This window comes from Diplotaxodon limnothrissa, linkage group LG9, assembly GCF_057381915.1.
Source record: "Diplotaxodon limnothrissa isolate DT_005_m linkage group LG9, D_limnothrissa_male_GT1.1, whole genome shotgun sequence".
NCBI classification, from domain to species: domain Eukaryota; kingdom Metazoa; phylum Chordata; class Actinopteri; order Cichliformes; family Cichlidae; genus Diplotaxodon; species Diplotaxodon limnothrissa.
This window is the reverse complement of record NC_140604.1, coordinates 23,023,124-23,045,691: the sequence shown is the minus strand read 5'-3', so window position 1 is coordinate 23,045,691 and position 22,568 is coordinate 23,023,124. Positions and strand designations below refer to the sequence as shown.

The 22,568-nt window shown below is 41.2% G+C and overlaps 1 protein-coding gene across 1 annotated transcript in view; it reads right to left on the bottom strand.

Moving 5' to 3' along the window:
- ptprn2 (protein tyrosine phosphatase receptor type N2) overlaps nucleotides 1–22,568 on the bottom strand; it is a 156,731-nt gene that overhangs the window by 78,956 nt on the left and 55,207 nt on the right. Inside the window, exon 10 of the mRNA XM_085362286.1 lies at nucleotides 21,844–21,923. Within this exon, the coding sequence (XP_085218412.1) occupies nucleotides 21,844–21,923 (80 nt within the window). The remainder of the gene's footprint in view (nucleotides 1–21,843; nucleotides 21,924–22,568) is intronic.

Here is a 22,568-nt window from a genome sequence, read left to right as displayed (position 1 = left end):
TGTTTTTTTTTTCAGGATTAATTTCATAAATAACTGCACAAATCTCTCTATATGTTTCAAGCTCTCCTGTGACTGAACTTTCAAGTAGTTGGAGAGGGAAAGACAAGGCTGTGTAAGCACACCTCGCTGCCTTTTTAAGGACACCTGTTGGGCTGCATGGCTCATCTCCTCCTCATTTAGCCGTCTGTCTGGGCTCCGTGGGGCTGATTACCAGGAAGAGCTGATTTCAGTTGCAGTGCTTATCAGTCTAATTAGAGCCCCTGGCAGGTGACTTGAAGGAAGTTGTATGTCTCACGGATGTTCAGGCGGAGCAATTTGTACAGGGATGGGGGCTGGCACATGACAAAAATGCAATATCAAAATCATAAGACGGAAGGGTATGAAATTGTGTTTTGAGAATTGCGGTGACAGATCAGTCTTGGTAAAGGTGATTCAGTGCGGGGGATATATTTTCAGGGCTTTTTCTGGGGAGCAGAGGGGCGCCTGGAGGAAGTTAAATAGAGTCTTTTGCATCACTTTTATCATGCAAAATTTCAAGCGGTGACAACAAGTCAAGAGAAAGAGGTGACATCTTGAGTAACATCTTCTGGTGAAAGTATCAACTGTCAAAAAAAGAAACAACACAGAGAGACAAACTCAGACAGGCTGTGTTTCCACAGAAGAGAAAATGGGAGATGGAAAAAAAAGATTTAGAAAAGAATATAAAACACCAGAGAAAGAAAGACACGAAAAAGGGCAAACAAAGTGAAAGACAGGGGCGGAAAGACAGTGAGAAAAGTTGAGGACAGCGTGCAGGAGGAGAAGAGTTATCCAGGTAGTGTATCAGTCACCGGTAAAAGGTCAGTAGTCTGCTGTTCGCACATCCAGGTGCTAATGCAACACCTCTCACACCTTCCGCAGCTGCTGGTGTCTGTCTGCCTGCAGGTTGGTGGGTAGAAAGACTGTTTGTGCTAGAATAATATGCTGTAATCCCCCATCTCAGATGTAGCCTTAACACAGGTAATTGGACTTGGAGTGTGAGGAAGCCTGTGGCTAGACACACACACACACACAAACACACACCGCTGTGTAGTCTGATTTGAAATATGAACAGAATTGCTCATTTTCTCAAGAGAGATAAGCCCTCTTTTATTTTGTTTGTTTGTGAAGCAGAGCTGCTTTAGTTGTGATGTTACACTGTCCTGTTGAGCTCTGAATGTGTTTTGAGAATGTTGTATACAGTAAGACTAAGACTAGAAGATCATGGCTTCTTTATTATCCTATTTCTTAAACCAAAAACCAGAAGAGCAAAAACTAAAGGAATGTTTTTAATCTGTTTTTTTGTTTGTTTTTAAGCTTTAATGTAAGCTGCAGATATTAGCATTTCCAGCTAATTTAGAGCTAATACAGTCCGAGTCATAATTTGTCATACTTTGGTAGTTTTGCCTGTTTTATAGCCTGTTTTCTACATAGTCCCTTATTTTCAGAAGCTCAAAATGAAGACATAACATCTGAAGTTGATTCAAAATGTTAAATTTGCATTCTAATCAAGTCAAGGATACTCTGAAGGAGATAAGCGTATCATTGTCAAGGTCTACAATCAAGCGGTGCCTTCATAAAAACAGATACAGGGGGTTTACAGCAAAATGCAAACTGTTTACACTCGAGAACAAGAAGGCCAGATTAGAATTTGAAAGAAAGTGTCTAAAAGACTCTGCACGCTTCTGGAGAAAAACTCTTTGGACAGATGAAAGCAAGATTAACTTGGACCAGAACGATGGGATGAGAAAGGTATGGAGAAGGAGAGAAAGAGCTCGTGATCTGAAGCACACCCCATTATCTATCAAACATGGCGGGGGCGATGTTATGGCATGGGCTTGTGTGTTACAGGGCTATACTCTCTGCTCAGATTCAGCCAAACGCTGCAAAACTGATCAGACAGTGCTTCACAGTGCAGATAATGTTTCTGAAGGCAAAGCAATGTGATGGTCTTAGAGCAGCTTTTCATTTAATGATTACAAAACTAAGGCTCACATTGCAGGCGAAAGCGCATCAAATCTGACTTTTTTTGACCCTATGCGACCCATATCCGATCATGGTATGACAGTGTGAACGGCACAAATCCGATATTTTCAAATCCGACCTCACTTTCTTATGTGGTACTGAATCCGATACATATCTGATGTTTTAGAAAGCGACTGCTGTTTGAACGGTCATGTCGCATTAAATCCATCTTTTACGTCACTGACACAAGACAGACGCCAATCATCAGCGCCCGAGAAGACATCATGAACGCTTCCTGGCCATCCAGTGAAGATGTTAGTGAAACTGTTGGGAAGACAACGTTGGAGAAATGTGAACATTTTATTTGTACTGTGTAATCTGTAGATTCTGACAGAAATCTGCAACTATCCTTTGAAGCACCGCTCCTCTCTAAAACAGCAATAAGGATAATTATTAGGCCATATGTAAATAACAAAATAACTTTATAACTTAAAGCAAAATTGGGAAACGTAAAGTCCGAAACAAGTCTTTATATTAAGGGCCATCAGTCAAACAGTACTGTTTGGTCTGGGTCTAAACAGAGCACGTTGCGTGTGACATCTTCTTTTGCGCATGCAGGTCGCTTTGAGGGTTCACACTAGAGCGCGTTTGCTGTTGCATTTTATTTGTAGTGTGAACAAGCAGACAAAAAAATCAGATTTGATCAAAAAATCGGAATTGAGCATTAAGACCTGCAGTGTGGACGTAGTCTAAACGCTGAGATACCCACAAACAAGCAGCAACTGATGGTGGCTGCAGTAGACCTAGCAGAGCATCTCAAAGAAGAAACAGATCATTCGGTGATGTCATGACTTCTGGCCTTTCTGAATTTACCATTATTAAACTTAAAAAAAAAACAAAAAAACATTACATTAGGCTTGAGTTTGTTAGTTTAGCCTGACCATAGTTGGACTTTGAAGTTATTATATACTGTTAGATTGCTTGATCAGAAGGTGTAATTATAGCAGAGGTGGGACCAAGTCATTGTTTTGCAAGTCTCAAGTAAGTCTCAAGTCTTTATCCTCAAGTCTCAAGTCAAGTCTCAAGTAATGTCAGGCAAGTCAGAGTCGAGTCTCAAGTCACTGGTGTAAAAGTCCGAGTCAAGTCACAAGTCTGAAACTTTGAATTTCAAGTCCTTTCGAGTCTTTAAAAAAAAAAAAACGAAAAAATAATGTTGCAGTTATATGCTAAATGTAAATATTAGACCATGTAATTTTAAAATCTGTGTTTTTCTCAACACATACAAAATAGTGAACTTAGAAAATATACACAAATTGTGAAATTGCACCTCTTTAAAATGCAGCTCAATTAAACCTAGCTCCAAGAATAATTTTCACCAACAGTTCTGAGATACGCTGCATGTTATTCTTGGATGCGGTTGTAGGACCAGCTTTAAAATCGCATGACAAAAATATCATACACATTAAAAAAAACTGTATCACCAACGTAGCCTGGACAACATTTGCTAGTTAGATGAAGTCAGCTATCTCATCTTAGCATATTTATATGCATATTTATAATCATACGGTTCTTGGAGTGAGTGCATACACTCATGAAGTTTAGTAACTTCAGGTCACTGCAACAAGCCCAGGTACAGTTTACCGACGGATGGGTGCAGGACCTTGAAATGCACCGTGTAGAACGAAAGACCATCGTACGTATCATAAGTTTACCAGTCTCACAAATCGTCGTCATAAATACACATTCCTTAACCGTTTATTAATAGGACCTTTGAGCTCAACGGTAATTAATTAGCAGTGGAAATAATTTCTGGTAGCATTACAGAAATGTAGCAGTGACAACAATATTGTATGCTGTAATCGTACTGGGCAATTAGTGATACAAAAAACCTGTTTTATCCTGTGAATAAAAGTATATGTTTTTGTCAGTGTACCATAATAACAGAAGCGAAACGCAATATTGTGTCAGGACAATTCACTATTTATGCACAATAAATAAAGGAGCATAGCGCCACAATTTCTGTTCAGCGCCAGACTTGCTTGTAACCTATATCACTAATTATGTTATGAAAATGACGTATTAACTACTAAAAAACACTGACCTTCGTGTAAATGCTTGGAGCAGACTAACCTGTGAGCTGGAGTGTTCTGGGACGTTATATTTGATCTTTGAATGGCTGCAATCCAGGCCATCCGTCGCGTCTTTGTTACTTCGGAAACATGGCTCGAACAATTTCTCCTCAATGACGTAATCCGATAACAACCGATCTCTTTACCCGTCGGCTTCCCGTGGCTGTCATGCGACCGGCTATTGCAGTTAATAATACAACGGCTTCTTGACATTTTTGTGTTTCTTTTTATCGCTGTATAACTGATTTTAATTGAAAGCCTGCGTGCGCTAGTACCGCTTGCCACGAGTTCCCAGAATCCTTTGCGGTTCTACCCGTGAATGACGTCACATTTTCAATCTCTATATAATATGCATGTTAAATTTTATATTTGGGGTAAAATATCAAGTCTTTTCAAGTAAACCGGTTCAAGTCCAATTCAAGTCCCAAGTCATTGGTGTAAAAGTCCAAGTCAAGTCACAAGTCTTAGAACATTTTTTAAGGTCAGGTCTAAAGTCATAAAATTAATGACTCGAGTCTGACTCGAGTCCAAGTCATGTGACTCGAGTCCACACCTCTGAATTATAGTAGTAATATTAAATGGTTACTAAGACTGATTAGCAAAAAAGGTGTTTTAAAACAAAACATACAAAGCAGAGAATTCCTCTAAATATGCCAAACTTTGCAGAATTAATTCTGGATTAACGAATGACTGAGTCATCCCTATTTAAAAATCTGCTAATATGAGGGTAAAACTGAGGAGCAATACTAGATTTTTGAACCGGTAACCCTCTTTATTTCTGGTGTGAAACAGGACACGTTAACATGGGAATCCATGCAGACTGGCGTAGAGGTCGCTGTTTCAGTGAATGATGTATTAAACACAGATTTTTCAATGGTCAATCAACAACTAACATCTCCGCTGTAAAACTGGTGAAACTTGTCATATCAGAGGTTTTACCTTTAGCAATCATAATTATTGTTGTGATGTCAAACTAGCATTAAGCAAAAACAAACTGCCTAGAAGATACAAAAAAGTAACATCTGTCATGTATGTAAGCTAAGCGGCACAACATTTTTAATACTCATTTTCAAACAAGTCACACATGAGGCTAGCATTAGCTTAACTAGCAGAGTTTTGCGAAATTTGCTAGCAAGCTGTTTTAACTGACAAAAATCAGCAACTGGCTACTAAAACACTACATCTTTATGATATTAAACTTCAAAGAAAGGATTTCAATTGAAATAAACCTTTTATAGAAGCTGGAACATTAAACATTTTACATTATCTTTTTTGGTAAGATGTTATTACAAATTGCAAAGATACCGTATAGCTGCAGGTATTTAGGCATGCTCAATTTCTTCTAGAAGAAATGCTGATCACACATCTATATATTCCTTTCCTTTGTGTCATCCCAAGTCAATCTGAGGAGGATATTGGAGTTCAATTGAAAGCGGGTGTGCCTTAAAGAGAGGTTTGAGATAGGAACGAGTTATCACCTCCAAAGAGAGCTCTGGGAGACACTGTGCTCCTCTGTAGCAGTCCAGCCTGATGCGTACAGGCCACTGACCCATGACAGTGAGCCCGTATCGATTTAAGAGGAGGCAGAGGACATAGAGGAAAAGAGAAAGATGGCTGGGGGGAGGAAAAAATGAAAAACAGTGAGGAGGCCAGGGAGCAATATCCCTCTTAAAACTTATCCATAATTCATTGTCTATTCCTTCTTTTTTGCTTTCTTCTATATTGCGTATATATTCTGTCTTTTTCAAATGGGTGCACGCTAGAGGAATGCTTATTTTCACAGGGGATTAGCGACAACCTATTTTGAAATACATTCCCAACCCAGACACACACAGAAACAGCCATGGCTACACAGCCAGACAGCTAGAAGAGATGTACACAGAAGATACAGTAAAGAAGCTAATTTTTAATACTCATAATGTAAAAGAAATATTAATAATTTTATGTATTTGATATATTAACACCAACAACATCTATTTTATTCACAGTGGGTCGTTCCATTTTTCATTTAAATTGTAATGTGAGAGGAGACGGTATCTATCTTCTGAATCCAAACTGGGGTCTGGGTCTGGGGTCACAGGAGAAAGGTCTGAAGCTGCTGAAGCCTCTGCCTCCCATGCTACTGTTAGAACCACAAGCCCGCAGTTTGAGAGCAAAGTCCTTTCGGGAAAATATGGTACTATGAGACCTTTCAGATGTGACGGTTCCTGATTATTCAAGACTTTTTAAGTGAGGAAAAGAATTTCAAATTTAAGTCTGGATTTAACGAGGAGCCAATAAAGAGACTAACATAGGAGAAATATGGTCTCTCTTCCTTGTCCCTGAGAGTAGTCTCGCTGCATCATTTTGGGTTAAATGAAGGGAACTTTCAGAACAACCTGATATTAATGAATTACAAGAGTCAGACGCAGTGTTGGTCAAGTTACTTGAAAATAGTGATTAGTAACTAATTACTGATTACGTCTCCAAGGAAGTAATCTCATTAATTTATTGATTACTTACTTAAAGAAGTAGTTAGTTACTTTATTACTTAGTTACTTTTTAAAAACATGATACACAACCAGAATACGTGATAAAGAAATAGACCTCTCAGCCCAATTCTATTTTTTCTGCATAACCCATCATATAAAGTTGAATCAAATGGAAAAGTCTCTTTTTAAAAATAATAATAATAATGGATTGGATTTTATATAGCGCTTTTCAAGGCACCCAAAGCGCTTTACAATACCACTATTCATTCACTGTCACATTCATACACTGGTGGAGGCAGCTACAGTTGTAGCCACAGCTGCCCTGGGGCAGACTGACAGAAGCGAGGCTGCCATATCGCGCCATCGGCCCCTCTGGCCAACACCAGTAGGCAAGTAGGGTAAAGTGTCTTGCCCAGGGACACAACGACCAGGACAGAGAGCCCAGGGATCGAACCGGCGACCTTCCGGTTACAGATGCGATTCCCAACCCCCTGAGCCACGGTAAATAGTTTTAATCTTTTAACTTTATGCACATTGCATCAAGCAAAAACTAAATTATAAGCAATAGTCTTTGACTGGAAGAAATTTGTTTAACATTTAAACCTATTTTCTGCATATTCCAGCATATAAAATAAAATAATACACTTACTCTTTCAAATAGATGCAAGTAAAACACAGTAAGAAGAAACAAGTTCTGTTGCTCTTAAATCTATTTTCACCTGTTTAGCAGGAGTGGGGCCTGTGGAGGTTTGCCCAGTGCTGTAGAGGTCATGTCAGTGGGGGGATCTGGGGGTTCTCTGTGAATTTCACAATCCTGTGGCAGTTGCTAGGTGCTTGCTCAGATTTGAAGTTTAATTTTTTGGTACAGTGGATGATGTTTTTGTCACTTTTTATGGATTCATACTCAAAGTAATGTCAGTATTTCCCAGCTTTAAACACTGCATGGTCGTACTCTCTCCTGCGCTCCATATTATCCATTGTTGATGTACACATGTCTGCACCACCATGTTTCTAAGATTTTTAGGACCAAATATAATAGCTTCAGTTTTTGCCTGATTAAAGCTGGGTATCATCTGCATAAAAATCAAAATTTTGCCAGTGATTTTATAGTAATATTGCCCAAGGGAAGTATGTATAATGTAACTAATGTTGGTCCCAGCACAGAACCCTGTGGAACTCCACGACTAACTTTCATGTGTGAAGAAGAGAAAGACATTTGCATGGATGAATTTGGAGTGCAACACCTTTTATACCAACAGTGTATTTTAATCTCTGTAATAAAATATTGTGATCAACTGTAATGACTGCTGGACTGAGGTCTAACAGGACAAACACAGAGATGAGTCCACAGCCAGGCAATAAGAAGATCATTTGTCACCTTCACTGGTGCTGTTTCTGTGGTATGATGAACTCTGTATACTGACTGAAACTCCTCAAGTAGACCATTCCTCTGCAAATAGACAGTTAGGTGTTTGACAACTAACCTTTCAAGAATTTTTGCAATAAGAGGAAGGCTGGATATTTGTGTGTCTAAACTAAGATAACTCAAGTGAAAACTTTTAAAGCTGTGATTAAATCACAGCCACCTTGAAAGCCTGTGGTAAGTTTCCTGTTGGCAGAGATTCTAGTAAAGCTTATGATAGTATGAAAACATAGGTTGTTAACACTACAACCTCTGCTAATGGTTTCCCTGTCAGTTAGCCTTGACATGTTAACATCTCCTCTGCAACACCTCCTTATTTATTCATAGAAATCCAGTGTAAGTGCTGTTAGAATAATGCAGAAAACCCTCCACAAAAAATCTTCTTAACCTCTTATCCAGTTCAGACTAGCAGGGGGGCACATTGAGAATCTCTAACACAATAATTTTCCACCTGATATTGATAAAATAATTCCTTCTTTGCCTTTGATTTCACCCTACAGACTTCGAGGCCAGTGCGTCCTTCATTAAAGCCCAGCCTGAAGTGCTTCAGCTGCCTCGTCTTAACTACAGCTTACCTATGACATATCATGCGTAAAATGTAATCACTGAATGTAATTAGAAGAATGTGCGATACACTCTGAAGTGCTGGCATTGCTGAATACTTTTTTTTTTTTTACCTTACTAGTTTTGGATTTAACGGCATATGAGCAACTAATTATTAGTTAATAAAGTCTGATGCAGTTCAACATTATGTAAATAATTCTCACATACATCCATGACACTAAAACCAGCTGCCACATATTGGGGTCTGGTGATATTAAATTGGCCGCAGTTGTGAATGGTTGTTTTGTCTTGTTCTGTGTTAGCTCTGGGATAGACTGACAACCCGTCCAGAGCACTAATCTTGCACTAAGGTCTTGTATGCACAATAATCAGGCGCGTTAGCATCAAGTAGCATCAATTGCGCTCAGCTTTTAGAATTGGAACCAAAGTAAATGATTTTCTATCATCACCGTGCATTATGTCATTATCTTAGCCCAAGTCCAGAATCTTTCCAGCCGCAAAATTTTCACTACACAGTACTTGTCATTTTGCAATATAGATATCCACCTGCAGAGTTCAGTCGCTCCCACAACTCTGCTGTCAGTGGGGGGCTCATGTGTTTTGTATGACAAGCTGTACAGAAGCTGCATGTAAATACAGCTGTGCTGTGGGCAGGTCTTGGCATTCATGCTTCTCACGCGTCTCATGATGACTGCAGGACTGAAATATCTGGCTCTTTGCAACCAACATCCCCAGAAAACACTAGAATGCTTCATTATGGTTCATTATTTGCAGAGTTCTTTTTTTTTTTCCTGGGTAAAGCTTTCTGTATTGTTTCCTATTTAAAATGCTGCACTCAACAGCAACTACAAACACTTCACTCTGACCATATGCAAACCGAAACACGCACATCAACACGAAGCTGCACCCGATGGTTAGTCATGCCCGTGACTAGCTTTAATTACTGCTGCTGCTGAACTGCAGGGACATCGCAATCTGCATTACAGGTAAAAGGGGGCAAAAGTGGCCCGTGGACACACAAACACATATAAAGAGATGCACAAAGGAAGTGAAAATTGAACATCTGTCTTTTTTTTCCCTTTCAAGCCCCCTGCCAAAGAAAGCTGGTGCTGCACCTGGACATGAATTATAGAGAGGCACTTGGATGAGGTGGGTGGAAGAAAGAGAGAAGAGAAAGAGAGGTGAATGAAAATGAGGGGACAGGGTGGATTTCATGTCTCCCCCATCTGGAGACACTCACCAAGGGAGCTCAATGGGTCAATGATCAATTCACTGCCAATAGCTGCCAATAAGGACTGACACAGTGATATAGTATATGCTGCATAAAAAGTTGCTTTAAATTATGCATAATAGCAAATAATAGTGGCACAGACACATTTAAAAAAATAATAATACAAAAACAGACAGCTCATTGTGCACCCTCTATTGAAAATGTTATGAAATGGCCCTCAAATACTACTCTATGTTTTCAGACAGCTGTAATCCTTTAGAAAAAAAAATTATACTCAAAGAGGAACTACAAAAGCAAATAGTGCTTTGAAGATGGAAAGCCCGAAATGTCACCCACCCGCTTTGAAGCTCCCTGGCTCTCTTTGTTTCTCTACACTGCATTCAGGGGCCAATTTAGAGCGGATGTACCATTAAGGGAGAAAACACACACACACACACACACACACACACACACACACACACACACACACACACACACACACATAGAAACACATGCTCATGAGCTCAGACAGTGATATACTGTATAGGCCGAAAGAGACAAGCGCGCACAAACACAGGTGAACACACACCTGGAAAGGCGACATTGTACAGCATACGTATGGCCATCTCCCTTTGTTTTGTACCGTCTCTTTGTAGTTTCGAGCACTTTAAGTGTCATTTGCCGCCTCTTTGATACACACGTACCTTCTGGTTAGTCCATTAACAGCCACATCCAACAGTGACGATTTATGTTGCTTCAGTATACTCAAATTCAACATTTTTGCAACTCACCCTTGACGCAGTTTTGAATCTTGTAGAGCTTATTTAGGGGACACGGAGTGAGGGTGAAAAGCAAGCACGGTGAAATCAGTCAAAATGAATGACAGTAAAAATGTAAATGATCTTTTTCCCATTATTTTCTAAACAAAGCATTGCTTATTTGGAGATGAGTAGCACAAAATAATCAATACCAATTACCTCTTTAGTAGATTTTGATTTGTGCCTGTTCGTCTCTTTAGTCAGCTTAGTCATGTTTACCTTTTTTAAGGCTCGCCATCTTTAGACAGAGCAGAAGCAGGAAGGAAACAAGTAAAGAAAGGAAGAAGGTAACGTTCTTATTGCAATATACATAGTCTATTGATAGAAATTATTAGTCTATTAGCAGCATGACATGTAAAGCCGCTGAATGAACCAATTTTTGTTATTTTAATTTTTGGATATTACAAATAAGTCTGATGATGATGAGAAGTTTTTTAAAGCACGGGATGGCAGCATACATCAAACACTTCTGGAAATTTCCTGAAGAAGCAGAAACCACTTAACAGTTACAAAGAGTAAAAACATCATTTGTAAAATATTCTTTAGCTTCTTTATTTTGTTGATATAGAAGAAAAGGTTGCTTTTTAAATTTGCTCAACGACCGAGTTTAAATCCAGTTTACTTAAACCAGACTGATTGTTCATATTTTTTACTTGTTTTGCTTAATTTGCAGATTATTTATTTTATGCTGGACCTTATTGCCGGGCCTCAGTTTATTCACTGTCTGAAACAAGCTGTTTGAATTCTTCTCCTTTAATTGTTCAGTCACACTAGGGGACGAATAAGGTGACCTTCTCTCTGTAAGTAGGAAAAATGGGTGGTTGGCCAGCAATTGCATTGAATTTTATTTGTTGTCAGACACCGACTGAAAGCAGGAGCGATGACCAGAGGTTGAGAGTGTTTGAAGGACCACCTTCAAACACAAGGCGATTACATCTGTTCACCTGTTGAGAGGCAACTTACCACCTCACAATTTGCGGTCTGACTCATACTGACTGAAATCACTCTCAGACAGATTGCTTAAGGTTTGCAAATAATTGCCATCTAATTTACAAATGCAGACAGACTGCCAAGACATTGCAATCAACCTGAGTCAGTCTGCACTGATGAGCACAATTTGTCTGTGAAACATCTCTTTGCAATAAGAGACTCAACTTAAATAGTTGCCAACTGGTTGTATTCTGGTTACACGCCTATATAAAAGCAAGGTCGACCCCTGCCTATTTCATGTAGCATTTAAATCTGAATTTGAATTTTAGTTCTAGCGGGATTTTGAAGTAAATATTTAATTGAATTTCTGTGTATGCAGACAACAACAGAGTTGCAGTTTTTGCTGCTTTATCACAGTTAATCGCTGTATTATCTCAAACGGATTGAATGTAATTGCCAACTTGACCCCATTCATCAGAATCAGAATAAGAATACTTTATTAATCCCTAAGGAAAATTTTCAACCACAAACTATGTCTTATTGCTGTTTTATCACCGTCTTGATGCACTAAAGTTGCTATGAAGATGGCAACTGACTGAAAGTGGTTGCAAGCGTCCTCATCTTCAAAGGTCACAAGTTCATCGCACATGGTTGCACCAATTGGGCTGTGTCACAGTCTCCAGCCACTGTTTTCCCTGTGTGACTGTAGCATAAGCTAACTTTCCTTTGATTGGCTGCCTCTCACAAACACAAGCTCTGAACTGCAGGTGGTGAGATTTGCCCTTGTGCCTTAAAAGGAATCCCCCCACCCCCACAAATAAATAAAATAAAAACATAATGTAAATGCTACAACTAAACTTTTCTCTCAGTAAAACATTCACAACTGCATGATGGGAGTGATTAAAAAACTAAAATACTTTGATTTAATTATGGTTCATAGCAGGAGCTGGAAAGAAGCTCATTTCCGTAGCTGTTTGTGTCTGCTGCTTCATAAAGTGGCATCCATCGAGTATACCGACTGCTGTGCGTACAACAAACACAATACACGAGTACCCGCTGATCTTGACATTAGGGCCATCGGCACACGGACTCTCTCGTGGAGTAGCATTTACTGCGGGCAGACATGGAAGATGAAGGGATGAGGGAATATAGAGATGGGGGTGGAGAGGTCGAGATGAACCAAAGGGAGAATAAAAGTGTTGCTGATGGCAGGACTGAAGAGGAGGCTGGATTTTCTGCTCAACATGGTGCTTAAACCCACAGCACCAAACATGTACCCACCATCTATATGGCCAGACTGCCTGTGTATATAGAGTAGTGGGAAAACTCTACATCTCTGCTGGGTTTAGTTGGTATTTTTCTGGCGTTTGTGAACAACACTGATGGAAAAGATACTGCACTGACAATTACGTCCCTTTCACTTTGGCACAATCTGTTTAGACAGAAGACTGCGACGACTAATCGTCTTTACGACTTTGTGGCAAAACAAGCCATTTTGTCAGTTCATAAAACATGAAGCTAGTGAGCCATTCTGTTATTATGCTCACCACCATGTGTGAGAAAATGTGCTGTTGCCAGCCGTCCTGTGTGGCTCAGCTGGAAATTAGATCACGGAAAAGTACTTGGTTAAATAAAAAAATTGCATCATCAACTCTGGCTGAAATCCAAATGAGATCAATTATAAAATTTGGTGTCACTTAATAGCAACAACCTGCAAACTGGAACAAGCTAATACACAAATAAAACGCCATATTCATTAGTCGTGTCTGCACACCTGATGTGACTGCAAATCTCCAGAGAAACAAAGTGGCGGATTATTATCTCCAGAATCATATTTGGCATTAATAATATATTTTGCAACACGGTAAGTTTCCTATTAATCAAGATGAGACGGTTTGATATCGGCAAATCCGTTTAAATGAACATGAAGCTGGAGCAAAACACAGATGTGGCAGAAGTTCTGCAAGGCTGACTATGTTCACTGTCCTTAAAGGGACATTCAGTCTTACTTTGGAAAGTTGCCCCACCCCCAGCTTCGCACACACCGTTAATCATGTTGGATTTTGAGGCTGCTTCCAACCATTCCTGTAACTTTCCCCAAAAAACGACAACCTGACATTTACACCCACGTTATGCTGTGATTGTCCTGAAAGAGCAGTGGGTTTTAACTATTTTTTCATGTGAAGAATCAGGAACGCTTTTCTGACTAATTAAGGTCTGCCTCATATTTCATATTTCCTTATGTTGACCACTGTTCTCTGCAATGATGACAAAAGAAGGTACTGGAAGTGGAAAGATGCAGAGCAATAAAGTCAATGCTATATCCTGCTTAGAAAACTGGCTGAAAATCCTGGTTATATAAAGTTATACACTCGTTACACATCTAGATTACCCTTAAGTCTATGTATTTCATGCCTCTTGTTCAAGTCCAGGTCTCACGGGAAGCGGTGCAAGCTGAGAAGCCCTGATGTCCCTCTTTCCAGGGTCTCCTCCCAGATGGTATTGTATGAACCAGCTCAAGTAGCTCCTTTCGGTTAGTTACTCTCCAGCTCTCCATCCATCTTCCAGTGGCACCTCATCCAGTTTGGCGGGTGTGTGTCGATGCTTTGTGCACACCACATCAGATGTTTTGGGAACCAGTGCAACCATGTTCACTTTTTTCACTACCAAAGAGACTAAAGCAACCAATTTCTCTTCTTTCGTCACATATGAAGCAGCTTATATTGCTGCATCAGAGCATTTAAAAGACTAAAAAGCAGGAAGACAAAATCTGTTTTTGTCTGGTTTAAATAGATTTATGTGGACGGATATTTTTTCTCCAAATACAAATTAAAGGGTTTAGATCCATGAGATTGTTATCCATTTATACTATACGTTAAGACAGAAGATATGTCGATTCAGTCTAAAAATGCTAAAAGCTGATGATTTGCAGAGAGGCGGCACCTTAATGCCTCAGCGTCATGCCCTGACACACTTCACATTCAAACGTATCGCTGTACATCCTTCTTGATCCATGTCCGTTTCCCGATTCAAAGCTTTGCTTCCCACCACCGAAACAATGCATATTCAATTTTTGTTTACGAACTCAGGGTCTCTGCGGGTGTCTGAGAAAGGTTGCTCCGTCGTTCCAATTTGCGTTGCGTTTCACCCCCTACTCATTAATCTCCCTCCATTCGCTGATAGCTTCGTTTGGTCCACTAGAAATCGCTTTCAATTATTCATGCCTATTTACCACAAATACCTTGGAGATGGAATTAGCAAACAAACAATGCCAGGCGACACTAATCCTCGTCTACAGCAAAGATCCTTTAATGCACTGGAGATCAGGCCGGCTGTTGACAGGCACCTGTTACTGTCTTCAGCTGCTTCGCAACAGCAATGTTGACACAGTAAATGTGTTTACGGGAGCAGCGCAGCCCTGACCTTACGCTAAAGGTGCAGGGATAATGCAAAGGAGAGAAGAATAAGTAAGAGGAGGAGAGCATGGAGAAAGGACAGGCGAACGACTGGCAAGGATATACAGGATAAAGACAAGTGTAAGACTCGGCCCGATTCGTGGGCTGGAACACTCTCGGCTCTTCAACGCAGTAGCAAATGTTGTACCTGACACCTTTTTTTGTATGAGATGAACACAAAAGTCAGCGATGATGAAAGCTCGCTCTTTGGGCCAGGGACGTGGATAAAAACTAGATGTTTCAAACCGATTTATAGACACCAAAATGCTCTGATAAAGCATTTGTAATAGCTGTCTTTGACAATTTGAGTGCTTTTTTTTTTTTTTTTTTTTTACTGGAGGCAGTTGAGGCGGCAGGAAAAGAAAAAAAAAAGAGGAAGAGAAAATATTTAGCAGCTTACAGTGAGTAACACAACTCTGGTTATCTAGTGCCCTGCAGCTAGCAGGCACACAGGCGCGCGCGCACACGAGCGCTGTGTGGAGTGAATAAATTTCGGTTTACCTAGTGTAACAGACAGCGGCCGTTTCTGAGATCAACAATGCATAAACGTTAAGACAGAAAAGTGAGATATGTCATATCGAATGAGCATCACTGTGGATTTATGTTTGTACAGGCGCATGTGTGTGTGTGTGTGTGCCCTCTAGCAGACAGGGAGATGATGCAAGGGAGCCTGGAAAGGTACTACTAAGACTGAAAGCAGATAGTGAGAGTGACGGTTTAGATGACTGAGTGCTGGGCTCGTAGCTGAATGACACACACACATTTTCTCACACACGCATGCACAGAGCCAGGGGCAATGCAGGAGAAGAGACTGAGGAAGACTTTGATCACCGAACTGAGCACATTCAAGCACTCAACCAGAGAGGGCAGCCAGTGATGAGGAGGAGAGAAGAGAGCGCCCAGGGAGGGAGGGAAGGAAGGAGGGAGGGAAAGAGGGAAGAAGGGGGTAGGGTGGGTGGGGGAAGAGAGGGATCGGGTTGTTTTCTGACCTCTACGCTCATTGATACAGATGTTAAGGCATGAACACACAGACAATCAGGCATCCGACATGGATTCTACCAAGCAAAAAAAAAAAAAGACAGCTTTTCTTGACGTGTTTCTTGATAGTGGAAACCCATGCTGACAAAACTAATTTCATTCCAGCTGTATGTGCCTGGACATGAGCACACCAAAGTGGAGGAAACGTTCGGAAAATTAAATTCACACTTATTTCTTTAGCCTCTGGCGGCTTGCTGACTTCTGAATGGTAAATATTACAATATCAAGCAGAAACCAGATACACAAACGTGTCGCTCTGGAATCCCTGCGGCTTATGTTACCTTTGCTGGCGGCGTGTGACCGAAAAAAAACACCAAAAAAAAACAGGCGGCTGTAGCACTACGGAGCCGTCCTGCACGCCTGAGATGCAGGTGGATAAACCATTGTGCTGTTTGCGAAGAGAGCAGGTAATTATCGCTGGCATTTTGACAAGTGTTTGCCAGAGTGAAGGTCAACTCTGTCTGCGTGGGAGATCTATGCTAATCTGCTCAGCTGGAAAAGACTACCACTCACCACTCGAACGGTAGCTAGCACTATTATGCAGCCACAGCTACTATGTTTTCACTTCAGAGTTGTCTGCAAGGGTGTGTGTGTGCAGAAGAGTATGTGTTTGTGTGTGTGTGCCTGCAAGCAGAGCGGAGAGAAGAAAAAAAGGAAAGAGAAAAGACAGACAGAATCAGACAGGAAGACAGACAAGTGGAGTGAGATGGAAAAGGAACCCGGTTAAATTTAGGCTGGCTCTCTTATGGTTTTAGAAAAAACACCAGTCAGTGTGGTTCATTTCATATCGTGTAAAAATCTCTTTCTTTTAAGGTAAATGGCTCAGATTTCCATCCAAATGAAGACAGAAAAGTGAAAAATAAGAATCCAAACTAGTGTACGTCGCTGCTCTTTAGCCTTTTTTTGGTGAAAAATAGAGTTGGGTGCATACAGGATAAACAGCTGGGCGCCTTTTTTCCAATAGGATGTCATTAAAGTCTTGCAGAAGAAGGAAGCGCAGTGAGATGGCGTAACTGAAAACACATCAGGCGAATCTCAAACAGTGGAAAACAGTGATGAAATTATGCCACATTCTATTTGTTTCACGTATTAATCTGAATGTTTTCTGCTCCACACAGAAAACATCTGATGCCTTTTTTTTTTTTTACGAATAACCATTTATGAAAATATAGAAGGGGCCGCTCATAAAGTCGCCTACGGGGGAATTATGAGCTGAATCTGCAGCTCTTCCTGGTTTTTTATGGCTCTTCACAGTGAGATTGCACTCTTTCTTTAGCTGTTGGGCTCCTAGAGAATCGTTTTCATCTGCAGAAGGCAGCTGTATTCAGTAAAAAAATAGCAACTTAAAACAACTGTATACTATCTGCTCGCCCCTGGCAGTTTTTTGCTTTTGAGAATTAGGCCCCTGAAGAGTTCTGATGTTTTCCTCAGGAGATGGTAGAGACCAAAAACAGAGACCGCTGGCCTTTCATTGGGAAGACTGATCATAATGTTGGCGGTTTAATGGTTTATCATACCAGCATACATGACAATAGTCTGCTTAGAACCTGTCTTCATATTAAAAAAGCAAGTCTACTTACTGTTTTTCAACTTTTCTGCCCCATCAAGGGGCAAGCACTTTATTTTGGGAAGGATTTTTAGGTGCATAGCAATTCAGTTTTCCTCCTGGTAAAATCCTCAGGAGTTTTCTCACCATCATCTTCCGTTTGACTCAGCAATCTCCATTCTGCTGTCACTTACATGTGAGTGAAAGAGTGTGTGTGTCAGATAGACAGAAGCGGAGGCAGAAACACGGGGGCAGACTTTGTCTATGTCCACATCTCTGCGTGTCTGCCTCGGGTGACAGCCGTGTGTCAGGGTCTCTGCTCTCTGCTCCAGATGGCCCAGCAAGTTGCTCCCGGGGTCCCCAGACTCTCAGTGCTCATTGACCAAGGCTGGGGTTCTCACGGCCTGGGGGCCTGTGGACTCATTGCTTCGGCCTGGCCTCTGGGGCCTTTGAGGCCTCCGAGGGGCTCCGGGGTCGCCCAACCGTGACAGCCAAGACAATAGGAGTGTCCTCACCCTGCTCCCCACCCACCACCTACAGCCCCTCTCAACACACAGTCACACACCCCGGTGTTTGGCCTGGACATCCTCGATCCCCGCAGGCAGACAGTTGCCGTGTCATCCAGCATTAGTTTTCCTCCCAGCTAATCAATAAAATACTTTAACGTGTAGGTATGATAACTGTGTTGCAAAAATGCATCGTATCTCATCTTTATCAATTTAAAAATATATATAAAATAAGTCATAATTATAGAAGCTTTATAAAACACCCTTCCTACACATAAATCCACCTCCTCACCGTGAAGAGCGCAAACATGTAAGTGGATCAAATCCATCACCAGCTACAAAACGTCGCTTTTCGGTGAGCAGAAGCAGTTCTGACAGATCTATTTCCCACTGACTGAAGGTGATTTACATGTTTAGAAATCACTGAGAGGAAACAAGAAGGCAAAAAAGAGAAAGAAAGTGGAGTTCTAAACAACACATCTCAACACTGGTTTTAACAGCTTGGCTGCCACTTCATCAAATATTGAATAAATCATTTTCTTGGCACAGTATAAACACAGCTGCAAAAAAAAGAGAGAGAGAGAAAAAAAAAGAACAAAATCACACACACCAACACGCACACGTCCACACGCACATGCTAACACGGACACACAGAATGCCTTGTAGTTTTGATAAAGCAGCAGCTTTCTCTTTTGTTTTGCAGCCGAGCAGGGATTAGGCAGTGCGGGCCTTTGTCCTGCGGTTTTCCAGTTGAGCAGAACACAAGAGCCTCTACCTCCACTAATACAGTCGGACCTCCCAGCAGGCCTTTCACCACACAGCCGCTAAGAACCTGCTGCCTAAAAGATGCTTTTCAATGAGTTATCAAATCTCCTCTATACTGTCCATGCCTTTCAACCGAGTCTCTTTGTCTATTCTTTTCAATGGAGCATTGAACACATCAAATAGAACTGATGGGCAGATAGATGGACAGCAGAATGTAGCAGAGCCATATTAACCTCTTTCAGACACTGCCGAGTACAGTAAAGGTACTCGGTTTAACGTATAACAAACCTGACTGAGAACTTGCTAAATTGGAGTCGTTTTACCATTTTTATTTAGCCACACAGGACAGTGAACAATTTACTTGTTAATCTAAAATAATAAGGAAAAGATTTATTGACAGTGAAAATGATAACTTGTTGCAGCTCCGACAGTAAGCAAACATTTTTCTGAACAGCATTAAAACAATATTTTAGTCCACAGGAAGATTAATCGCAAGTCATTTTCAAAGCAAACACTCTCAACGCTTATTCAAGCGCCTGAAATATGAGTATTTGCATCTTTTTCAGTTTGTTTCATTACTCTAATTTCTTTATTGCTCTCCACTCTTGGAGCATGTGAGTCACATTTTAACTTCTTCCTTTTGGGACCAAACTCTATACCGAATAATCAATAATGGAAATATAGTAATTGTTAGTGGAAGCCCTCAAAACCAGTCTACAACACAAGTAGTGCTAAAACCGTCAGATGTTAGTCGACGGGAAAATTAGATGGCAACAGCTTCTCTTCATGCAAAATATCAAAAGCAGTGCATGAAAGCCGTCATTTAGTCAACAGTGAAATTGAATAAAAATGATTCTGATTGCCACTGAAGTCATTTACCGAGAGTGATCCTGAACATTTATGTTTATTCGCTCCTCAGTTGTAAAGATTTGCTTCTTTTTCTATCATTTTAAAGTGAAAATCTTCTTGTTACTGGTGCATTTGAAAGAGTCTCCTGCAATCATCGCTTGCAGCAAATTTATTGAGGAAAATTGACTTGTCTTTACGGGCATCTCTGTTTTCTCTCATGTTGGTGGCAAATGACTAATTAGACCTGTTTAATGGTTATTGATCTGCTTCAAAGAAAGATGATTTTGTTACATTCTCACCATCGTTCTTGGGTTTTGTAGTTTCACGACTGCCATCAGGCTGGATGTGGAGGCTCTCAGCGGCAGGTTGGGCACAGAGTACAGCAGGGGTTTCGATGAGTTCATTAGGAGGCCACGTCATTTATGCACAGTCACACATAAGGCAAAGGTCAGCCAGGATTACCCAGGTGGCCACTGCATGTGGGTGTCAGTTTGATTTTTAGACTGCACTTTAACCATGCTGTTGCTCCACAACCTGGTAACCGCTTTGAAATCACCACGCCTTTGCTGCACTGCATTGAATTCGGTGTCACGCATGCTCATTTGGAGCTGGGAAACAGCTACAAAGCGACAGTTTGTGCATGCACTTCAGATTGCTTTTAATATCGGGAGGCGAGTGGGAAGTCCACTCCACTTCACACTGTGGTGGAAACAGAGGGTGGGCAACAAGGTAGGAGGGGGCGCAGGGAATAAAGCTCTGGTAGGATTTAATCTAAGGTCACCGGGGGGACACACGGAGAGAGGATCCAACCAGTCAGCTATCTCTAAGTGCTATTTCTATACTTTTTATACATTTCCGAGCTGAAACTCTTCGGTCTACTGGGATAAAAGAACAATGCATCCAAGGGGAAGTAGCTTGATAAGCTCCGTCTGTTCACTTTTACAAATTGCTATTCAGGTGGGCTGTATTCATAATTCATCAACATGGGTCAGGCTCATGATCATGTTGACTTAACATTTTGTCTGACATTTCAGCCCTGCTCACGCCTGTCATTAGCTCTCGCCACACGCTACCTCATCAAAGTCAGTCACACAAGCGAGGAGGGGAGGGAGGAGATGAAGAAGAAAAACAAAACGTTAACACAGAATAAAAAAAACCCAAAACGATACAGTTTAAAAATAATACCTCGTGCATACAACGCCCGCGATATTTGTTCAGTTGATTGTTTTGTTAAACAAACACTGCAAAAGTGGGATGACGGCGCGGGATAAAGATAGACACACACCGTAATCCGGCAAACACACGCGCGTGCGAAAACGCACCCTTAAACCCGCTGAACCGAAGCTCAGCCCCCAGCTCAGGCTTTCTTGCGGTAAGTCTGTATCATCAGCCATCATCCAGCGCTTCCCTAATGGGAAACGAGTTGGTGCCAAAAAAATGTCGCCGCGCAGAAAAACTGGAGCAGCAACACATTTCTGCCAATAACAACACCACCATGTTGATTCCAGTGGGGTGATATTGGATGATATTGACTGTTGGGAGTATTGCTGTGCTTCTCAAAGTCATTTCCGACCAAAGCAAGGACATCGACACACATCCAACACATAGGCGCACTTGCTGCACGCACTAACACCAACGCCGGGCTAATCGGAGTGCAGACATCGAACAGGAGAGTGGAGGCAGCGCATACTGACAACCTCCTTTCTGTGGGTGACAGCTCTCCATCAGTCTACATCAAACAAGTGCATACATGCAGGCACACTCACACACAAGTGTACACTCCGTCTGATTGGCCGTTGCAAACCTGTTTCAACCTGCCACCAAATAAACTGTGCTGTGTACTATATATGTGTGTGTGTGTGTGTGTGTTTGCAGAAATAGCAGGTGTGCACGCTGAGCTCATCATCTCTGTAACTGATGGTCATCTGTCATCGCCCGGTGTTGATAATCTTCTTAGGGACGGGGGTTTGTCCGAACAAGATGAACACCAGCCTATCTACTGTATCGGGAGAAACTAATCTGTGCTCTCATTTACTGGAGCCCAGACTGTCACAGAGTGGTCCGGCTGGTAAAAATTAGATGAATCGCAGTGAAGGTTGTCAATGGGACGATTGCGTGAGGGCGACATGTGAGGAAATACGGACCGCTGCTCTTACCTGCAACTTGAACTAGATCTGCAGTGGTGACGTTCTTGGGGTTCGGACCGACTCTGAACGTCAAGGCAGGGCCAAGGACGCTGCAGATAAACAGCAAAGGAGAAACAGAATGAGCAGGTTTTTGGAAAAATGTGAAGACGCTCAACAGCTCAGGTCCATGATCTGTGAAGATCGAACTACGGGTGAGCTTAGCATAAAGACTGGAAGCAAGTAGAATCAGCCATTCGAGCTCGATGTTTACAAAATCTCTAACAACTACTGATTACTGTAATATTACACAAATAAGAAATGTCATATGAAACGCCTGTACAGCTGCTGGCAGGTTAGATTTTTACACTTCTAAATGATATTTTGATAGTTACCTTAATAAGGAAGTAGGAATAGAAAGTAACAACTTCTCAAAAAATATAGAAACATGCAACTGTAAAACCAAACTATAAAATGCACAGAATAAAACGTTGAAATTACTTCCACCCTGTGACATGTAAACCACTCTTCTATGGGGCCACCTGTTCAAGTGAGAGTCACAATATGAAGCCCCCTAGTGGACGGTGAAGTCACACACATTTTCATAAAGTAATCAGATTAAATTTTTCGCTGTAGAAAGAAGTTTTCGTCCCACGCAGAGTGTACAGTGGACGCTAATGTTTATGTCACTTTTGAAACTTAAAGTAATGTAAGTACTTCCACGCATTAAATGCTGTATGGTCATACTTTCCCCCACG